Source organism: Malaya genurostris, chromosome 2 (genome assembly GCF_030247185.1).
Source record: "Malaya genurostris strain Urasoe2022 chromosome 2, Malgen_1.1, whole genome shotgun sequence".
In the NCBI taxonomy this organism is placed as follows: Eukaryota; Metazoa; Arthropoda; class Insecta; order Diptera; family Culicidae; genus Malaya; species Malaya genurostris.
The window spans coordinates 228097809-228121074 of NC_080571.1; the positions used below are offsets into that span (position 1 = coordinate 228097809).

Below are 23266 nucleotides of genomic sequence, written 5' to 3' on the forward strand. Positions count from 1 at the left end.
CTTCTCGCGTTTTTCGCTCCATGGTTACATTTGTATGTAAGATCTCTACCGCAGGGACTGGTTCCGAAGCATGATCGGCGCTTTTCTGGCTTCAGTTTTGAGAAAGTTTTCGGCCAAATAGGAGGTGTATGTCGGACTCTGGTGTATGATTGATTACAAATATTATTTTTGTTTCATGAATGAACCAATCGCCAACAGGTTCAGGCCAGTTAGTGGAAAGATTTGTACAACTAGGCGTAATTGTTATTACTGTGAATCTAATTGGAAAGTAATTTTGCTTGAAGAATAAAGGATTTCGCTCAGTCGGTCGTTGATTGCCATAAAATGGAATTGTTTCGCAGTGATCGATTGGAAAAGATTGGATTACCTAGATTTTCGAGTGCCGTGTTGCCTTATATAAGCCTAAGTGTGCAGTAAAAACCCACTGAAAGGGGAATGTAGAAAAAGGGAACAGCGCGGAAAGAAAAATAAGGTTTAAAGGCTTCTAGAAGAAGTATATTATAAATCATAGGCTCTAGCAGAAAGAAATGAAAATAAATAAGAAATTGTGGTGGATCTCGCGCAAGGGATAAGGAAAAGTGAACGATAGGAAGAAGTGGTCTCGGTGGGCTACAGCAAAACAACACACCTATACATGAGCAGAAGCGAGTAGTGAAGAGTCGAGGAAGCCCGAAGAAATCGTGACGAAAAAAACAAGCCAATAGAATACAAAATCTGAGAGCTGAGAAGGTGTAGAAGTGGAATGATTCCTCATACTTTGAAACAAAGCTCATAAGACTATCGTAGCAGAAGAACATAGCCAAACGAGGAATCAACTAACCGATAATTACAACCAGTGTGAAGTGTCTTGAAAATACAAAACAAAACAAAATAAGGAAAAGAGGCGATAAAAAAAATTTGATTAAAATTTATACTCTCCTTTTTGTGTACTGCTTAATTGGTCACTTGTGGAGAGCGCTGAGTTCAAAATTTGCAACCACCTTCTCGCTGGTGTCTTGTTATTCTCCTGAATTTTTGTTGTTATTCATCGTCTGCTGCGCGCACATTCGGCAAACTCGTGTAGTACTGCTCACACAACACAACAATTAAGCGTTCATAAATTAGATCGCCCCGAAAATGGCCACCCTGGGCCTCTCGAAGGTGTTTATACTGGACAAGTATTTTACCGAGTTGCAGAAGTTTTGGGAAACCGAGAAGAAGTTGCAAGGTGAGTATTTGCGCGCCAGTCGGTCATAAACAACGACCGGTATCACGCTGCTGGCCAGCGCGGGATCAGACGGGCCCGGTTGGTCCCGCGTCTGGTCCATTCCTCGATACCGTGCCCGACGCTGCCGCACTGCACCTGTGGCGGATCCGGGATAGAAACCTCGGGGCCAAACTCTCGAGTTATGGCACCGAACCGTTATGATACACACGCTACGCATAGGCAAAAACAATAACTTAATGTTGTTTATGATTATGGGACTTTACGTTAAGCCGAGCCCGGACAGATTTCTTTGATATCTGCGAAGTTGTGCATGGTTAAGAAGACCGGATTATACTGGGTGTTCCAGAGATCCGCAATTAAAATGCAAGGAAGTAAAGGGAAATTGTTTGCGTCAGGCTTGGCTAAATCAAGTCTATTTTTAATGCAGATTAGTACGGGATATATTCTTGAGTCAAACAAGAAATCTTTTTTTATGTTGCATAGAGTTGGACTAAGGCTACTAAAGCTAAGCAGTAAAACTCAATGACTTTTTTTTCTTTAATGGAATTGAATTTGCTAATTCGAACAGCAGTCATGTCCAAGAAAAATAGTAATATTAATTAGACATCAGTTTAAAATTTAGTTGAAAACCATCATCGGTGAATTCATGTAGAACTAAATTTTAATGCATTTGTTTTTCAGAGACTGTATTTTTTAATTTACGCTTAGTTTCGCTTTTAAAGTGTTTTGAAAAATAAAGAACTGTAATACAGTAGCATAAAATTTAATTCCCTGCTTCAAATAGGGTAACCGGTTCCAGTAGTCATCTCAGATCCAGTTGTCTTCTCGTATACGAAAACCGTTGGTTAGAGTGAGATCGGCTGTCTTTGTTCGATATATTGACATTAAGGGTAAAATGAAAATATATGTATTCGCTATGAGCTTTCGCGTCATTATAACAGCAGTATTGAACAATTTTTGAAAAAAAATTCTGCAATACGGTTTCTTAGAGTCGAAGCAAAGATATTGTATTCGATTTTATCATAATTCGTTGAATAAAAGTCTAGTAATCTGCAAAATAATATTGCAGCTTTACTAATGAGATAAATATTGGTATAACAGCTCCGTGCATACATTATACGGTGTTGTCTTTAAATCGTGGATCAAACCGTCTTTCCACTATTTTTTTGAATACCGCGATTTCAGAGATTTATGTGATGATGATTTATGCGTCTTGCTATTTTTTTTCGTAAAGTTTGAAAAGCACGATATTTTGATTCTACTGCTTTCCTTGAGATCATCTCAAACACAAACAGTACCGAGCAACATCGTAGAAACGCAAAATGACACCTCCGATAACATTAAAAAATGTGACAACAGTAACGACGAAGAAATGAACGAAGATGCATTCTTCGAACCAACTGTCATAAGCTAATTTGCTAATAATTACGATGGATGTAAAAAAATATTTCGATCGATCTCGTTGTTATCCTTTTCTCTTGTGGATAAGCGTTTTTATTGTCATCTTGTGGGGATTGGGATGCATCTTCGTTCATTTCTTCGTCGTTACTGTAGCCATAGTTTTTAATGTAGTCTGGGGTGTCATTTTGCGTTTCTTCGATGCTACTCGGTGTGTTGTAAATGGTGTTAACTGTAGCGGGTCTGTCTTAATTTACAATAAAAAAATACGATTTATGTTACTAGAATCCGTTCACTATTCACGTCCTCACTCGTTGGTTCGGCATCACTGTTGTTGCTAAAAGCATTGTTTGTGTGGTTTAGTTTTCCAGGCATTGGGTTCTTTGCTAGCTGTGACAGATATACCTTGTATATTTGTTGCAGGTGATGGTTTCGTTGATGAGAGTATTTAATTGTTGTAATGTTTCGTCTCAGTAGTACTGAGTTGGTTGGGGCCGGCGTAAAAGAAGTACCAATGTCGTCATGTGTGAACGTCTTCTTGCCTAGTTCTTCTCATGGTATCCCGATCAACATATCGTATCTGAACTATTTCTCCTGTTGATACTTGTTAGAAAGTTTTGATATTTTAACTACTAACGAGACCAGACTTATATCACCACTTGCTACGAAAACAAGCTTTTGTTATAAACTTGTTAGATAACATAATGAGATATAAATATTAGGAACACATATAATTCTGATAGAACCCTGTTATGCTCTGTTGATCGGGTACGACCACCTTTGAAGCGTTTATACCACTCGTATGCCTGTGTTTTTCCTAGACACGATTCACCAAAGGCCTTTTTTAACATTTTCAACGTTTCGGGACACTTAAATCCATTTGCAACAAAAAATTTGATGCACGCACGTTGTTCTAAATTTTCATCCATTATAAAAATCGCCACACGAAAATTTTTCAACTTCTTTGTATAGACGCCAAACAAAAACTAATGGTACGATAAGCGTCAAAATTTGACAGAATGTGTATAAAAGTGTTGCCAACGTTGAGAGAATAAAATTTTACCGATTTGACAAGCGCGGGAATTTTAAAATGAAAATTCCGGTTCTTTTTTGATCATAAGGTATGATATAATGCAACATACAACCATACAACATAATATAACATAACAAATTATAATACAAGACGATAATATATGAAGTAATATGCTATGATACAATATATAACAGTTGATGTCGCAGTGTAAGTTCGTCGCAGTACTGCAGGAAATATAATATTTCTAATTTATTTGTTTCGCACAAATACCAGAAAGAAATCTCCAGAATTCCAATAGCGTTTCGTATAAGCGCAGACTCAATTACACTTGTTTCCTTTTGAATTGAGTGATTTTTGTGTACTTATAGGTGTAATGGTATTGTTCGGAAAAAATGTACGGAAATTGACAATTGTTTTTTATTTGTTGAATCAGTTTTTCACTTACAAATTTCATTACGTTAACCAGTTGACAATCAAGAACAGTCAATGCAAACATATTGTAAGAATCAGGTTGCTGTCAGAGTGAAAGCGTAACGCGATGCGTCGAGGTACGCGTGCGAGCTAGTTATGTTTGATCAAAGCAAGCCTGTCGGAAAGAACGCGATGCGATAACGGTTCATTGCATTGAATCGCTTCGCTTCGCATCGCATTCCGCGCTCACTCTGACATCAACCTTAGGTTACAAAAACGTGATTAATCCATCTAGCAGTGAGATGATACCTTTTTTATCAATCCGCATGTGTTTTTTGCATGGATATTCTTCGGTGTTTTAGTTCTCATGAAATTATTTTAATTATCGTCGTTTTAAACGGCAAATTGAAATTTTCATCACTCATTTAACTGTAATGTCGAAACTGCAAATCGTATCGAATTTCAATCTTAACGTGTGACAGTCGATTGAACATTCCATGAGATGTCGAAGTAAGTTCCACTTCTTTGGAGTTTTTCGTCATTATTTATGGTACTTCCAGAGCCGGTATTCTGGAACTAGCCCAACCCAAAATGATTCGTATGGTCATTAATTAATACGCCAAACAATTTGCATCTTCTATATCTGTATGAATTTAAAAAACTTATCATACTGTAATTCCAGAATTGGATAAAATTAACTAATTTTGTATGGGACCATAAGTCCTTTAATTTGAATTTTTGTTTTTGAAGTTCGATTTGGCCTTTTTGAGAAAATGATTGAGCTTTGAGAAACGATTCGATACTGGAGCCGGAATTCTAAAATCGGCGTAGCTGAAATCAGTTAAATTCACCAGTGGAGTGTGTAGACACCTTTGAGAAATTGTAGTGCGAATTAAATGTTTGGGTACCTTCCGAATCGAAAACTGAATATCGCTTCAAGACTATCCAAATCTGCTAACCCGATAAACCAGATTAATTTATGTGAAATTGACATTTTTATACTAATCACCCTGTATCCCCGAAACCGGAAGTTTGATATGACTAAAAAACAAAAAGTTTTATAGGATCTTAAAACTATTCATTTGAATCTTAGATGATTCTTAGATTTCATTTGAATCTTAGATCGGTTCAGCCATCTACGAAAAAAATGAGTTACACAATTTTAATTTTGTTTCAAATCACCTGAAAAAATGAGTGAAATCATTTGTCACACACGCATTTGCTGTTCTCGACGAACTGATTCGAATGGTATATGGGGGTTATGTTCTTCCAGCATTTATTGCTGTGAGTAGTTTAAAACAATATGATTATGGAATTGCTTTCAACTCGAAAATTCTGCCATCTTTTGGTTATGTCATAATCGAACGATTATGTTGCCAAAAACGAACCGTGCTAAAATCGGTCCAAGGCAAAATATCATGAAAAAGGATGCTGTACAGTCTTCTCGGTACTTAGAAAAAAACGTATGTAACAGTATAAAAAATCGTGTTTCACGTTGCTTCCAAGCATTGCATTATCATATAGCGCTCAAAACTCCGACTACTGAAACAAGGCGAAAAGTCGCTTACACAAAAATATCGATATCTCCGTTGAAAATGGACATATTTTAACAATCTATGGCTTGTTGATAGCTATTGCCGTGCGGAATCTAAGTCTGAAAATATATTCTGTTTTCAAGGTCAAGTGTGACAGATACTGTCAAAAAACTGAAAATTTTGACATAAAACTTCGTATAACTCAAAAACTCAAAAAGTAAACATCCGATCTCAAAACCATTCAATAGCGTTCTAGGTGACGGGGAGACCTTCCGTTTGTGACACACACATACCTATTTTTTATATAAATAAAAAAGGTAAAATGTCACGTTGGATCTTATTGTTGTATAGTTTGATGAGATATGAATTCGTAACATTATTTTGACTGCGTTGTCAACATCCATTATGTAGCATATGTTTCATTTTCTTTTGCTATGAATAAGTTTCAGGTGCTACTTGAGTGGTGAGCCGTCATAATGTGACTACAATGAAAATAATTAATTTTACATCTAATTCAATTCAATTTATAACCCGTATTTATGAATTATAGCCTCATCATGTTCCATTTTGCGTCATTCTTATGGGATCAATACCCGATGTGACGCTATACAAACACGCGTATATAAATACGCGTAATTATTTTCAATGGATTAAAAACACAAAAGGTACGAAACGACGACACAAACTAGGTTCGGGCCACCATCTGTGAACCTCATCCATGCTCCCGGCACCGGTTTGGGTGCAAATGATCGAGTTCAGTACAAACACCGATCGAGCGCACAAAACGAAACACAGAACCAAGTTTGTACCCTTGCACCGGGTGCTGTTTAAAAGACTAATATAAATTAAAATTTCCATCACCATGCATAAACTTTTTTACGTGATTATCGCGTAATTTAAATAGAAAACCGTGCAATTATTTCAAATACTACGCGTAAAAAAAGTTGCTCAAATAAAATTCGCGTAAATGAAGGATTTAGTATAGTTATTCTTGACAAAAATGTTCACAAACGGAGACACGTTATTACCAATTATTTCTGTGAAAAAAGTTTAACGAAAACAATAGTGTGACTACACTTTAAAATCTTAAAATGATATGCTATCAACTCACTCTATGTTTCCACTTAATGGGCAATTCTGTGATAATGGATCGATTAATTCAAGCAACTCAACATATAAGAAGGTTATTTGCCTGATCGGTACAAAGCGATTTGCATGGCATGTCAGCCAACTAACCAATAATGTTTCGCACCTGTTTATACACTTAAATCATCGTTTTAATTCACCTGCCCCATACAAAACCAGACGCAAAAGTTTTATATTCCTAAGACCATGCTCCTAATATATAAATTGAACATGTGCTTCACCAAACGTTACTTGCATAAAATTACATTCATGAGTGGAGAATTCGGTCCGATCACCATTTTTCCAACGATAACGCAGGCAACCATCGGTCCCCTTATGGTTCCCGTCAATCGATCACAACAAAAAGAAAGGTAATATTTGTATCATCCATCCATTCCATGTGGCCATAAAAAATACTGTCGCTCAGCAGCCTGATCGACGACCAACGACGGAGACTGACGATGGGTTGGCGCTGCGATGGGTTGGCATAAGCATGCGAAGCCCTCAGGACAAGGTAAAAACAATGCATAAAAACGGCCTTTTGATTGACTCAGACGGCCGACCCGATGGAATATGCGGCCAATAGAATACGGTGAATGGCAACCGCGCCAATGTACGTGCAATTCTGTTCGATCCGTATAATTTTTGTGGTGGTTTGTCTTGGGACCATTAGTTGCTGCGTTTCTTAGCAGCTGTCTGTTCAAAGGTCTCATTAGTGCTGTTCGTTGTTCGACACGGCACAGACAGTTTGCGGTTCCTACCATATTCACGCACATTCAGACCTATGAGTTATGATGTAAATAGTATAATTTCGAGCCAAATTTAATGACGAGAATCATTAATAGAAGGAGAAACGGAACGGAAGGTTGGCCGAAACCAATACGCAGTGTTGGGCTTTTTTTTTTATTAATGCACGAATGATGATGGCGGAAGAAATATGGCTGGCGATAGCATCTCGGTGAATGGTTTCACTTCTCTGTGTGTCGATCGTTCCTAACCGCATTTGCAGGTTGCTGGAGCCTCCGTAATGATGGCTTTGTTTGGTCAGCTAATTTAGGTGCATTCTTCTGTTTTGCTCGGCATCATTTATTCATCAAATATTTAATTTCGAAGAATTCTACTGTACTCGTGAAAGGACATAAAATTTTCGATTCTTGAAATTATTATTTTCGTCTGTGAAATGGTTCCGGTTTTTGAAAACCGACTCATTCCAGTCCATTAGTACGGATTACTAATGTAGGACTGTAGGACGTTTTTATGCACATACTTCATTCCAAATCTGGGCATGCTCGCTACATTCAAGATACAAGACATTTTCACACGACTCGGTGCATTCAACAAAAGGATTAGAAGTATTTGTAAAATTTACCTTTGAAGGAAACTCGTTCGATCGAATCGACGTAATTCAATCGACGTTTGACCGGTTAATGTTTTGGTGCGAAAAGCTGCGCGCTGTTTTTCAGCTCAAAAATGCCAGAAGACATTAAATTCAGAATATTCATATTTTTCTTTTTTTATACCCACTGTACGTTTACAGCAATGAAGCAGTTGTTTTTGCGAATTCATTTTACACATTTATTGCGGTTATAATTTAGTCGTACTTCACTGGTTTATGACCGTACGAATCAGAAGCATTCAATGGTTCTACCGTGGAATGGCAGCAGGGCCACCAAGCGACAGCTCAGCCTGACTGCCACGTTGTCCGTTTTTGACCATAAATATGCATGAATTCTGGCATTCGTTTGGAACAAATGGAATGAAATTTTTCTTTTATATTATATTTTTCATTCTCATTCTATTTACATTATGTATTCCATTTTCTCCGCTGCATCGCCAAGAAACAATCACATCCATGATTTTTGGCTCGAGGAAATTGTGCCGAAGGAAGGTTGCGTCGTTATTGTTGCCTTGTTTTGGAAACAAACTATCTATCAGTCTATCGAATGTTGGGCAAACTAAAAGATTCAGCTAAACAACACAAACAGTATTTACTAAACACACCTGCGCAAAATAAAAGTAACAACATTACGAATCGGTTTAGCAGTCGCAATATCACGATACTCTTGATCGATTCGATTTCTTTGTCGAGAAACCGTGCTGCGCCCAGGAAAACTTGATTTTTTTATGTTTCTGTAAGCTCATTTTACTCGTGGCTTGTTTTTATTATTCCGCTGGCTTCAATGCTGCCCGGTCCTTCGAAGGAAGCAGACGTTTTATCGCGTTTTGTATATTTTGCACAAGAACCGAAAGGTATTTCGCTTGCCCACAAGGAGAAATGTGGAATACAAGTCTTCTTCTTTATTGACTGCGGTTCTGAGATTCCACAAAAAGTCAAAAAAAGACTGCAATACGTGTTATGTGCACAAGCGACGAGCCCGAACTGAAATGGACTCTATAACAGTTTCTAATTGTGAATGGAGTTGAATTAAATATTCCTTACAGCATTAGGCCTAGGCTGATAAAATAGCAAGTAAACCTAGAACAAACAATAATGATTTTCATTTAAAACCAATAAAAAATTGCTTAAAATAAGCTCAAACTGAACAATACGCAGAGGGCGGGCAGTCTGTTTTGGGTTAGACACCCTACCTATTTTCATTTTTTTCCGCGTTTCATCTTTGACTAATCAGTGGTGAAGCAGTTTAAATAAAACTGTTTGACCCACCTAGAAGTTTAATTTAAACCATCTAAGCAGACGCAAAGTTCATTCCATTTGAGTACTGACTTTCAGACTACTAGGTATATACTGAACATTTTTAGTTGATAATTTCAACAACTTGGGTATTTAAGGTATTTGGAATTCCTCGCAAAACAACCGAAGCACCGTAGTAGAAAATAAGAAAATACGCACAGCCCCAATGGCACTCGATCGGCCATTGAGCTAGCGAGCCATTCTTCAATAAACACACCGTTAAAGCATCCCGTTTGGTTCCGTTTCAGTCGTCTCGATCATCGTTCGCCATTCGGATGGTCTGCTTGGTCGAGCTTTCCAACAGAGACCACGGCTTGCAAATACACAACACAAGTACATGTACATATATATATATAACAACAAAAGACCTCACCAGCGGTAGCCTTCGGCAGTTGGGGTCCACGGAGCGGAGATCTTCAGATCTTGGCAGGCTTTTGCGCAAAATAATTCATCTAACGCTCGATTCGCTCATTGTGCCATTTACATTTCGTGATGGCAAAGGGGGAAAACCTAAGAAGGTTCTTTTATGGAGTCTTTCACTGCGCACATAAAATAAAATTGTCTGTCACGATTTTCCATTATTTTTCTTCGTCGTTGGGGTGCTCAATCGCCATTCCAGTTATCCTGCAGAGATTCAAGCGAATGGTGGCATTTTACGTTCGGCTTTTTCTGTACTTTGTTCGGTAAGGGCAAACGGGTATCGTTTGTGAGTTTGCAGACTGTGGAATAAAATACCGGGGTTTGACAAAATGTATCGACGGATTGTATTACATTCAGTTCGTTTCAAATGCATGTTCATTTGAATGCTTTTTTAAAAGCTAGATTGGGAACGTCTATCACCATGCAGTATGGTTTTACTTCGTAAACTAGGTCAAAGTTTTCAACAATTTCACTACTAGCGAAATGCACTAGAGTATTGTATAGCTACTCTCATTCTGGCAACTGTTATAGCACTTGAGTTTTACCATTTAGAAAGTTTAGTAGACTGCGCGAAAAGCATCGGTCACCCGTCAGGGATATAGCGAATATAGCTTATCGCAGCCTACATAGTTACGGTTCCGTGATTCATAAACAAATTCATGTTTTTAGAAAGGAAGTTGTATTTTTCAATGATTCGAACGCCGACGAAAATATTTTCATTTCCCCGAAAAATATTACACAAGCCAATGAACTCCAGATGTGGCATTATAATTTTCGTTTTTTTTTGTCAAAATAAACACTGTATCATTTATAGACGGATACAATTCCAATATAACAATTGAACCAATACAGTTCGCCTTCACATCTCATCCAAGTCAGTCGATAAAACAAAACCGTTTACGTTCGGGACAGAAGAAATCAAGTACAGTATTGTGTAGTAAACAATAGAATGATCTCGAAATGAGTGAACCAAACAAACAAAAGCTACCGCCGCTACGAAAGAATACAATTATTCTTAAGTCTTGACTTCAGGTAGTGTAAAATTCGACCTTCGATACGAGAACTTGAAGGTTTGCTTAAGGAGCAAATGCATCTTGACATTAAACGTGTGCATTTACTTCAACGCAATAAGATAAACAATGTTGTTCACATTCAGTTTTATAAAGAGTTGGTGGCAATTCAATTCGCTAAAGACAATAACAATGCACACTATGTGGAAAATGAAAACATCAAGTACAACATACCAGTGTATATGGAAAATAGTGCTATAGAAGTGCGTGTGCATGATCTACTCTCAAGCGTCTGCGATCCTTATATTCGCACAACTATGTCCCAGTACGAAGAGATTCTTTCCATCGAAGATTTCTTTCCATCGAAAAAGAAAAGTGGAAGAACTTTTTCCAGGTACGGCGTACGTTTGTTACGCGTGCGCTTGAAGAAGGCTATACCTTCTTATGTGAATTTCGGCCAAGATACAAGAATTCCGTGCAAATCACTTGTTACCTATGACAATCAGATAGCCACATGTCAATATTGTCAAAAAGCTGTTCACTATGGTAGGCCATGTGAAAAACTAAACAAGAAGACATGTGCAGCAAAGGACAGCAGCGCTCTTTCCACACCAACCCCAAAAAACAAGGTACCCCAACCACAACTAACAACGCACCCAACGCTTGGACAAATGTAAGCAATAACGATGATTCCGCCAACAACAGTGACACCGAACCAATGGACGGGAGCGTGAACAGCGAGCCACTGTTACCCCTTCTACCGCTGGATAGCCTTGAAAAACCTTCTCCGTCAAGAAAGAAAATGACAACAAAATCCAGCAATGAAAAAAAATTCTTTTTGCCTTTCTCATATAAAAAGGCTATGCAATCACTGTGAAAATCAACTTTTTAACCGAAGCCCGGAGGGCCGAATTTCATATACCATTCAACTCAGCTCGACGAACTGAGCAAATGTGTTTCTACAGTTTGTGTGTGTTTGTGTGTGTGTGTGTGTGTGTGTGTGTGTGTGTGTGTATCCGTCCGTGCGTGTGTATGTGTGTACGTATATAACAAAAATATGCATTCACTTTTCTCGGAGATGGCTAAACCGATTTTCACAAACTAAGATTCCTTTGAAAGATCTCATGGTCCCATTGCCTGCTATTGAGTTTTATCCCGATCCTACTTCCGGTTCCGGAGATGTAGGATGATATGCACCAAAAAATGGAAAAAAATATGCGATTTTCACAAACTAAGATTCAAATAAAAGGTCTTATGGTCCCATAGTCCATGCTATTGAATTTCATTTGGATCTGACTGCCGGTTCCGGAGTTACAGAGTAATATGTGAGAATTAGAGAAAAAGTGTGCATTCAATTTTCTCTGAAACAGCTCAACCGATTTTCACAAACTAAGATTCAATTGAAAGGTCTTATAGTTTCCTAAAAATTAAAACATTTCATCCAGAATCGACTTCCGGTTCCGGAACTAAAGCGTGATAAGTGGGAAATTACCCACTATCCATAAAACTGTCTGATAAATTTTTCTAGTTTGCAGAGATTGTTAGTTTGTGGGCATAAAAGAATAATTCGGCACTACTGGTTCCCCCTTTTCCTGTTCCGGAAGCACCGAAAGTGGTGTAGAAAAACTTAAAAAATAGAACTGACATCGATTTCTCTATGATGCTTGAACCAATTTTCACATATCTTGATTTGAATTAAAGCTGATATTATCTTTAAAGCTACTGTGAAATTTCATCCGGATCCGACTGCCGGTTCCGCAGTAACAGGGCGATGAGTGTGAAAGTTTTCAAATCTCCATATAGAACGACATTACGTACCACACCGGAAGTAGAAGAAAACACAAAACAAATGATGCGTGCTTTGTTCTATTTCGTACACGCTATGAAGAAATCTAAACGGTTATGGATGTCTGCTACTAGAGTGTAATATTGGTAAAAGACGGTGCAAAAGCAAAGCAAAGTCTTGGCATTTTATTCCTTTTGTGGAATTTGGCCTTTCTGTTTCAACAGACTTCGCAGCCGATTCTTAGTGTACAGAATCATTGCATGGCTAGTACTATGGATCCTACTGACACTAAGAATCCTTCCAGCTCGGGGCTCGAACATACGACAACTGGCTTGTAAGACTAGCGTCCTATGCATTGAACCGCCAACCCGGGACGGTGCTACGGTTGATAAAAATTATAGCTATTTTATGATCAGTACGACCGAAAGAATAAACAAATGTCAATGAATTTAAATTTTTTTGAAAAAATATGATATTTTCACATCCGGCAGTGCAGTAATACGGTGCCGGTGGTGTAATGATGTCAACAATAATATGATAATAAAAGTAATAATCCTACTACATGTTTTATACTGCTGATTTATGCTATTTAGCTTGACTTACATGAGCAGAAGTAACAGTAACGCAGGTTCGGTTCGTTGTTAGATTTCGTTTAATTGATTTAATCCAAATTGAGCATGAGATAGTAAGTCTAGGTTTAACCAGGTTCAAAACTGTTCCAATTTTTAGGTCATATTTGTTACTGGCAAACAAACCAACTTCGGCTATACCGGTCATCTGAATCCGGTTTCGGAAGAATTGGAAATGGTTATTAAAAACAGCAAAAGGATCTCACTCACTTTCCTTCAAGATGGCCAAATCGATTTTCACAAACTTACAGTTTCATACGGAATTCCTAAATTCAATGTGGATACTGCTTCGGGTTCCGGAACTACAGGGTGAACAGGATTTGTAGAGTTTGTTAGATTAAGTCCGAACAAACTTTCCTATTTCTATTCAATGAACAGTTGTTTTTGCGAGTTCCACAGTAATATAGTCATCATTACACCACTAGGTGGATTAAAACAGGTTTTTTTTGTTAAACGGCCACGTTAAGCCGAATGAGCCGCAATAAAAGTTTATGAATAAAAAAAAGATTCATATATTATTTCGGTTTCCACTAGTTGTCAAACTAGTGAATCCAGGGTTGTCGGTTCAATTCTCATTAATCTGATACACACCGTTTCTTTGAAGAACTCATATACCTCTTAATTTGATTTTGATACAATAAAAATGTGCAAAGTCTGCTACGATAAAAAATTAATTCAACAGCTTTTTTCTCTTAAGAGATAGTAAAATTATGTTATCTACAAAATTTTAGAAATTTTAGTGAAAAAAAAACCATCCCCGAAGTAACTATACATCTAACACAAAAAAACGGATATATAAAGTTCAAACCTTTTGAAATCCATTTTATACATAATTTATTTAAAAAAAAATTGTTTTCTATTTTCTAATTGATCAAGGGGAACGTGCCATTTGAGCCAATTTGTTCTGATTCCTGATTTCTATGCTTACTGCTCCGAGATAATCATTAATAATATTAAACTACACATTTTTTGTTCAAGACTGTGCATCATTTTGACTTTTCCTTACAAGTTTATTTAACATTTTAACTTTTATATACATTAAATTTAACTACTTATAGGAAGCAACATTGTGTTGAAATCAATATTTTATGTGGGGATATTTTTGTAGAACATGTTCTAATTCTAGTTCTTTAGAGAAAAAAAGCCGGTTTTGTCAGTTGAGTCAACAGTTAGAATTTGATATTTTTGTAGCCCCGACCGATATTTAAGTGCATTGCAGTAATAAATACTTTCCAAATCCTAAAAATTGGTAACCATATTGAGTTTATACTGAGCAAATTAGTGAATCGTGTACTTAAAGCTATTCATCAGCTTCAACGCATTTATCACGACTGTATGAACCATTGCTTAGTTTTCTGATTGGTGCAATTTTGTCTTTCGGATATCTCGTGAAAATCCTTCTTAACATTGATAGTAGTCTACATGCATAATTTTTCAAAAATCTATAATGCTTTTTTAAATCAATCGTTGTTTTTGGGAATTATCATTAAAAACTAATTTCATTTTCTTTGTCACCATTGAATTCTACTGTACACTGTTACGTCACTGTACTATCAATAAGGTAATAATTACTATACAGATACCAATTCCGAATTACTTTTTATTGTTCATCGTTGTATTCATTTTATAAGTTTATTGGTATTGTGAGAATTACACCTTAGCAGGTGCGTACCCAGAAAAAAAATTCTTAGGTGGTTTTCATAATATAGAGGAGACCGGGGCTAAATCGGACAGTTTTTCGAAATTGAAAAATATATCCATTACAACTGGGTTTTTACCCAAGTCATCTTTACCTTTATCCAAGTCATCTCTACGCACGTTTACAAAGTCAATCCATGAATCGAAATAATTGCAAGGTTATAAGATATTTAAGCTCCCCGATTCAAGACTGTGTCCGGTCTAGCCACTGTCTCTCCTAAAAATTTCTTGTGTTCCTGGGGGAAGGGGGGGGGGGGGGGGCGGTTTGAACGCCGTGTAACAGTTCGGCTGAAAAGTTCGTATCGTTTAATAGAAACACACATTTTTTTGCCAAAATTCGTTTTTATTATTCAACATAATTGCCATCAGAGGCGATACAGCGATTAAAGCGATCTACCTCTTCATTGCTTCTAAATTTTTTACCAGCGAGCATTCTCTTGAGGTCTGAGAACAGGAAAAAGTCACTGGGGGCCAATTCTGGAGAATACGGTGGATGAGGGAGCAATTCGAAGCACAATTCGTTCAATTTCAGCATGGTTTTCATCGACTTGTGACACGGTGCATTGTCTTGATGAAACAAAACTTTTTTCTTCTTCAAATGAGGCCGTTTTATTGAGATTTCGTCCTTCAAACGCTCTAATAACGCTATATAATAGTCACTGTTGATGGTTTTCCTTTTCAAGGTAGTCGATGAAAATTATACCATGCGAATCCCAAAATACAGACGCCATAACCTTACCGGCCGATTGTTGAGTCTTTCCACGCTTTGGGTTCGGTTCATCGCGTGCAGTCCACTCAGCTGACTGTCGATTGGACTCCGGAGTGAAGTGATGGAGCCATGTTTCGACCATTGTTATATATCGACGAAAAAAATCGGTTTTATTTCGATATAACAGCTCCAAACACTGCTCAGAATCATCAATTCGTTGTTGTTTTTGATTGATTGTGAGCTCACGCGGCACCCATTTTGCACAATGCTTTCTCATATCCAAATATTCGTGAATAATATGTCCAACACGTTCCTTTGATATCTTTAGGGTGTCAGCTATCTCGATCAATTTCACTTTACGATCATTGAAAATCATTTTGTGGATTTTTTCACGTTTTCATCGGTAACAGCCTCTTTTGGACGTTCACTGCGTTCATCGTCTTCGGTGCTCATATTACCAGTACGAAATTTTGCAAACCATTTACGAATTGTTGCTTCGCCCGGTGCAGAGTCTGGATAACACTCATCAAGCCATTTTTTGGTATCGGCGGCACTTTTTTTCATCAAAAAGTAGTGTTTCATCAACACACGAAATTCCTTTTTTTCCATTTTTTTCACAATAACAAAAGTAGCTTCACTCAAAATGCAATATCTCACAAACTAATAATCAGACAGCTGTCAAATTTATACCCGTATCTTTTGAAGGTGGGTACTAACTGAAAATGGTATGGATTTAATTCTAGTGGCGCCCTCTCATAGAAACGATACGAACTTTTCAGCCGATCTGTTATACGCACCTTAGACAAAGTGTAGTGGCGTGGCAGTGGATATTGAAATTTAATTGTTAAATCGTATAACAGGCCAACGCAAGAACGTAATTTTTGAAGTAATTAATCGATTCAATGGGAGTTTCTATTATATAGAAAGTTAGGTAGATTTAACGTTTAAAATTACGTTGATATTACGGTGCCTTTCAGACACTTTGTTGTCTATGATTGATATTTTAGCGCATCGCATATAAGATTAACTTTTGTGGAACTGTGGATTTTGGGAACATGCATGCTGTTCATGTGATGCTCATACTGAATTAAGCATGTGGTTCGAAATAGATGAGCACATGAATGAAGTTGGCTCAGTAAAAAAGCCACACATCACAGCTAGTTGCGCACCAAACGATTTTATTAATAATCTAGTATTCATATTTAGCTTTTCAGTTGGCAAGCAATGTTTAATCTTTAGACGCGCTAAACCATCATAAAAGATCTAGCATGCATTGAGTGTAAAATTTCCAATTCGATACAAAACAATTTTCTCCCGATGGATTTTCCTTATTATTTATATGCTAGGAAAAAAGGGGACAAAGCGGGAACAGTTATGTGTAGAACGACCGTGTTGTGAGCTTATCAAATAACCTAATAGTAGCTTTCAAGCGCTTCTAAGATTCAAGCGTCGAGTTCGATTCAGGCATCGTCGAGAAATTTTGACGCACTGAAAACCACTTTTGTCGGTTAAGTCATATATAAGATTATATATACATTATATATAAGATTATATTTCCCAAACTTGATCAGAGACATCATTCCAGCTTTTAAATAAGCTTAAGTTTATGAAAATTCGTTAATTATTTTTCGAGAAGTTTGAGCCGATGAGAAAAGTGTAGTTACTCGATTACGTCACTTATGCCATGATACCTCCGAAATCGAAAGGGACAGCCATTTGATCTTCGAACTTGATCAATGGTCCAATAGTAGCTTTCTAAGCGAGCCAAAAAATCTTGTTAAAATCAGTATTGCCATCTCTTGGAAAATTGAGCGGTAAAAAAATAACGTGTTTTGTCGGTTACGCCACTTATACCATCATATCTCCGGAACCGAAAATGACAGCGATTTGTTCTTCGAACTTGATCAATGGCTCAACAGTAGCTTTCAAACGAGTCTAGGCTCGTTGAAATCGATTCAGCCATCTCTGAGAAAATAAAGCGGTGTTCAAATAACGCACATGTCGGTTACGTTACTTATACCGTTATATTTTTGGAACCGGAATAGACAGCCATTTGATCTTGGAACTTGATCAATAGCCCAATAGTAGCTTTCAAACGAGCCTAAGCCTGAGAAAATCGGTTCAGCCAACAACATTGTTTTTAGTTACTGAAGACAATACAAATTTTGCTACGCAATGAAAAACTCATTTAAATAGTAAACAAAATGTCCCCGTTGTGCGACTCTACCAGAGCTTTTGAGATTCTAACAGATCGCATACTTTTTGACAAAAAGTATTTCTTTATATATTTTTTTTCTGTTCGAGAACCAACTAGATTTGCGGCCCAAAATAATAATGTCTCTCTCTAGTACTGAAAAATGTTTTAAATGTATTTAGAATCGAAACCGAATCAAGTAGTCGCACCAGGTACAATCTGTGTTCTAATGATTTATTTTTAAATGTCTATGGAACTCCAAATTGAATGTTACTGTTGTAATGCAGTAAAGCCGTCCGTATACATATAAGGCTGAAAAACTCTCTCGTAAAAAATAAGTTATGTACTATTGAGTAATAAAAATTTATGGCTCACTCTCGATTATATTCCGAAATATTTTATGAACACTAACACTAACTAATAACTCGATCACGAAACCACACTAGCACAAAATCTTGTTTGTTTGAAAGATACACGCCGACCTAAACTCACAGCATCCAATTCACCAACTGATAGCCAAACTTTCTAATATTATCTAAAGAAACTTTCATCAATCGATATCGCCGTTACGTGCTGTCCCTTTCGCACCTGTCTTCGAGGCTTGACCCACAAGCCGGTACCAAATGTGCCAAACAGTTTCGTGTTTTGATTGATTGAAAACGATGGCCCTCTGATAGTCGCACCTTTTCACAAGTCGGACCCCTTGGCGGGCAGCCCAGGAGAGTGGAACGTATTTTAATTTTTATATTTTGTGATTTCCATCGTCATCAGCCTCTCGATGATAATACCTTAGGAATTTATGCCCGGCCTCCAGCTTCCCGCTTTCTTCGTACGAATGACGAGAAAGCACACAACGAACTCTGAGGAGGAACATCGATACAGCAGGTATTTATTACGTCGAGATGTTTTTTTTACTTGCGCAGCTGATTTCGATTCGATTAGAGGGCTTTTAATGTTAGTGGAATTAATCGGGTTTTGCATCTCCGTCGTTGAGCTGTTTTGATTTTTGTGCTTCCACAGAGAAACCTCATGAACTCAGAAGTCAGAACTAAATATATTTCAAATAATTACTCGAAGATTAACGAGGTGGTTTCTTGATTTATACATGTCTGATTGTTCGGTTTTATCATATTACCTACTACGAGTCGAGACGGCCGTTGGTTATTAGAAAGTACATACGCATATGCCAAAAATCAGGCCAGGGCTTTGTCGACCAAAAGAGGAGCACGCTTCTGGACTATGAACAGATTGGGCAGGGTCCCTACCGCTTCCATACGCAGGCAACGCTTCGCATTCCAGTGAAAGACTAGATCAGGTTCGTCGCTTAAATATTTCTCGTCTTTTCAGCAGAGTCGCCGCGCTTGGTGCGGCGGCAGGCGTCCTCCTAGGCAATTTGAATTAAATTGCGGGTATTAGCCAGTCTTACAAACGGAATGGAAATTCACTGAGGCTACTAGCTAAACGATTTCTAGGTCACACTATCGTGCTGAGGTGAAGTTCGTTCGGAAGCTTGAGGCTTATATTTACGGGCTAACGAGGCTCGATTGCTGGTTCGAAAGTTTCTTCTCGCGATTTCGTACATTTACTTACGTCAGAGAAAGAGAACCAGTTTATGAGCACCAATCGTTTCATGATTGCAGACGATTTTTTGCCTAACGTTGCCATCGGACAAATTGATATGAATTTTGTTATTGTTTTGGTCTTTAATAATTCAAGTTGACAATTAAAAATTATTACAATTACAAATTCAAATTTTATGCCAGTTATTTGCTAAAGCTAAATGGAAAATCCTGTTAATAATTAAATGAAATTGATGCTTCATTTGTAAATAAATCTTGTTTAAACTAACCACCGATGATCATCTATGAACATACGAGTTCTAATTGGATAATTTCATATAACGCGAATCCGTTAAGCCCGTCGAAAGGCATCCCGTCAATTAAATGACCTTCGAACTTTCGCTAAACACGCTAAACTGCATCGCTATGAAACCATACATCAGACCATGCCACGTTGCCTTGAACTTGATATCCACCTTCGATGGTGGTTCGGAATGCTTTCCCTTCAAGATTCTTCGTTTATTTCTCATCGTCAGACATCATGACCGCCGTTGTCTTTCCGGCGTTCGACCGTCCAGTGGACGTTCAACACAGGCAAAGCTTCGCCGCTGTCGTATGTGACTGGGACTGGTTTTGCAGCTCTACCTGCTCCGAAAATCTGTTGTTTTTGGGACCCTCGTTTTGTGCGTTCGCTTCCATAGGGGGCTCAGCGTTGCCACCACACGAGTTGCGTTTCATCATGATTACATGTTTTTCGTGCCGAGTGGTGCATTTCAACGATGGCATAAGAGGGCAGCGTTCTCCTTCCGTACGGTGGCGATTCGCAGCATCCGTTCTTCGTTTCCGAACCTTCAATGGTTGATTTCAGACAATTTCAACTAACAACGCTCGTCCATAAATCGACTGTCAATGGACGATGGTTTTTTTTCGTTTTGTTATCATCAAGCTGAGCCTTCCCGCGCTTCGATGGCATTGAACTGGTGAATGCTGATAGGTTCGTTGGAAAACCTGTTCCTGTTTGAGAATGCGTCATGTAATGCGATGAGCCACATGAAATCGGAAGAAATCACAATCACAAGCAGGGGGTTTTGGCCTGGTTCACTTTATTTCTTTTTGGGAGTAGAGTGACAATAAAATAAATTTCATTGCAAATTGGCAGAAATATGTAAGCTGTTTTATAGCGAGTGTTTCCATGTACCGTGAGACTTTCGACCGTGAAACACATTCTGTGGAACAAATTTTCACGCCGCTTCAGGACGATCGGTCAAGTTATAGTCGAAGCAATGCCAGGAGAAAAAGAGAAAAAATATTGTATAATTGCTTGATTTATTGTTCTCGGTACTTTCCATTCATTCGGAAATAAATTATTGTAATTAAAATCAACTGGGTCATAATCGACCGTCATTAAATGAGTATTGTGGTCACTTGCCGAGGACAAGCAGTTAAACAAATGAAGAGACAGTGACTCAAACTTTCCAGCGTGGTAAACTACTATATAAGAAAGGAAAACGCAATAAGATCGGAGGAACTATCATCGAACCGACTGGGTCCAGCTTCAACAAATCGCCGACCAACTTATAAACATCGATTTGTGATCTGATTCTCCGATGGAAATCGACGCGGCGCTATCATCCATCCAGCATTCAATCGCAGTCGCTCGTGAGAGAACGGTTCTAGTATCTCTCTTTAAATTGACAGTGTCTCCAAGAAACTTATCCGACTGCGAAACATTTAGCAAGAGCTTCGATAAATTCTTCCCCCCTTCTGGTCTTTAACGAAGGTGCTTAAGAAAAAACCCGAAACCTATTCCTCCTCTGATGTCACCCCAGGACTTAGATGAAGGAATATCGTTAATCACACCAGTAGAGAAGGCAAATGCGCTAGGCCAGCAGTTCGTGTGTTCTCACAATCTAGGAATCCACATAAAAGAGCCGTTGCTGATAGCGTAGCTGAGGTTGACCAATCAGACAGCTTGGTTCCAGAGGAAAGCAGAGCCAGTGCGAATGAGCTTATGGTTAGTGGGAAAAAATCTAAAAATATGAAGGACCCCCCTGTGTTGACAACACTTTTAACATCAAGCTAAAACATGTCACTCATTTGTTTTCTTAGCTAAAATATTTACCAGGTGCAGAAAACTTGGTTGCTTCCTTTCAGTGTGGAAGTTAGCTAAAGTTATCCCACTACTGAAACCGGTGGAAGATCCTTCCTTTCCCAAGAGCTAACGGTCTTGTCAAAACAAAGACGAATTCCTGCATTCATGCATTCACTGATGAACAGGATATAAGAAGTGTATCGATAAGTAGTTAGCAACATTCAAACAGTTATTACTATGAAATGGCTTAATTTTTGCAGCGTGTTCGTTTACATGTCAATAACAGCTGCGCAATCGATTGGTTTCGGTACGGTTTATCGTTTCAATGATGAGTCAAAACAGGTGAAAGTGCACCACACCAGTGTCAAAAATATTATCGAGAAGTTCGGTAAGACCCTTTCCATGAAGGATTTGCCCCGATCCGGTAGGCAAACAGGTCCCAGCAGGCCCGGTCGGAACTTAAAAGAGGTTGAGTACATCAGGAAAAATCCATCGGCGTCGACGCGGGATTTGGCCAAGCAGTTCAACACCAGCATCGGGATGATTCAACGGATCAAAGTTCGGAGCTCTCTGAAAACGTACAAGAAACAAAAGGTGCCGAAAAAGTCCCAGGCCAAAACAATAGCGCGAAAACTGTATAACCGGATTCTACAGAACAAAGACGGATGTATCCTGATCGACGACGAAACCTACGCCAAGGAAGACTCTCGAGCGCTGCCCGGACCAGGACCTGGACGACGCTGACAACACGGTGGCGATGGAAAAGTTTGGGCAGAAGGTGTTGATCTGGCAAGCAATTTGTACCTGTGGTTTGCGGTCGTCGATTTTCTTCACGAAGGGCACAATTAACGCCAAGGTGTACGAGGAAGAATGTTTGAAGAAGAGAATGCTGCCACTGTACAGAAAGCATAAGGCTCCTCCTCTCTTCTGGCAGGATTTGGCTTCAGCCCACTAGGCCAACTCCACTCTACAGTGGATATCAAAAAATAATGTACAATTCGTGGAAAAGGATATCAACCCACCGAACTGCCCGGATCTTCGGCCAATTGAAAGGTATTGGGCTATTGTCAAGCGGCACTTTCGGAAGGACGGTACAGTGTCCCAAAACATGCAGGAGTTCAACAAAAACTGGACAGCTGCCACCAGGGAAGTCACAAAAGTAACTGCAGAATTTAATGAAGAATGTTAAGTCCAAAGTGCGAGCGTTTCACAGAAACTAGGATTTTCCTAAATATAATCAGTGGAATGCATAAAAATTTAATTTTTCTGCAATATATCGAAAACTGATGTCAAAATATGTTCTTTTTCGCTTTTTGCCTTTCTCATATAGAAGGGCTATGCAATCACTGTGAAAATCGACTTTTTAACCGAGTCATATACCATTCGACTCAGCTCGACGAACTGAGCAAATGTCTGTGTGTGTCCGTCCGTCCGTGTGTGTGTGTGTGTGTGTGTGTGTGTGTGTGTGTATGTAACAAAAATATGCACTCACTTTTCTCAGAGATGGCTAAACCGATTTTCACAAACAAAGATTCAAATGAAAGATCTCATAATCCCATAGCCTGCTATTGAATTTCATTCCGATCCGACTTCCGGTTCCGGAGATATAGGATGATATGTACCAAAAAAAGGAAAAAAATGCACTTTTTTCAGAGATGGCTGAACCGATTTTCACAAACTAAGATTCAAATAAAAGGTATTATGGTCCTATAGCTTGCTATTGAATTTCATTTGAATGTGACTTCCGGTTCGGAAGTTATATGGTAAT

At 38.3% G+C, this 23266-nt stretch overlaps 1 protein-coding gene across 1 annotated transcript in view; it reads left to right on the plus strand.

Moving 5' to 3' along the window:
• Nucleotides 1–111: 111 nt before the first annotated feature.
• The window catches only part of LOC131427903 (myosin-I heavy chain), an 85542-nt gene continuing 62387 nt past the window's right edge, over nucleotides 112–23266 (plus strand). The window contains 1 exon segment of the mRNA XM_058591481.1: nucleotides 112–1207. Coding sequence (XP_058447464.1) covers nucleotides 1117–1207 — 91 coding nt within the window. The 5' untranslated portion in view covers nucleotides 112–1116.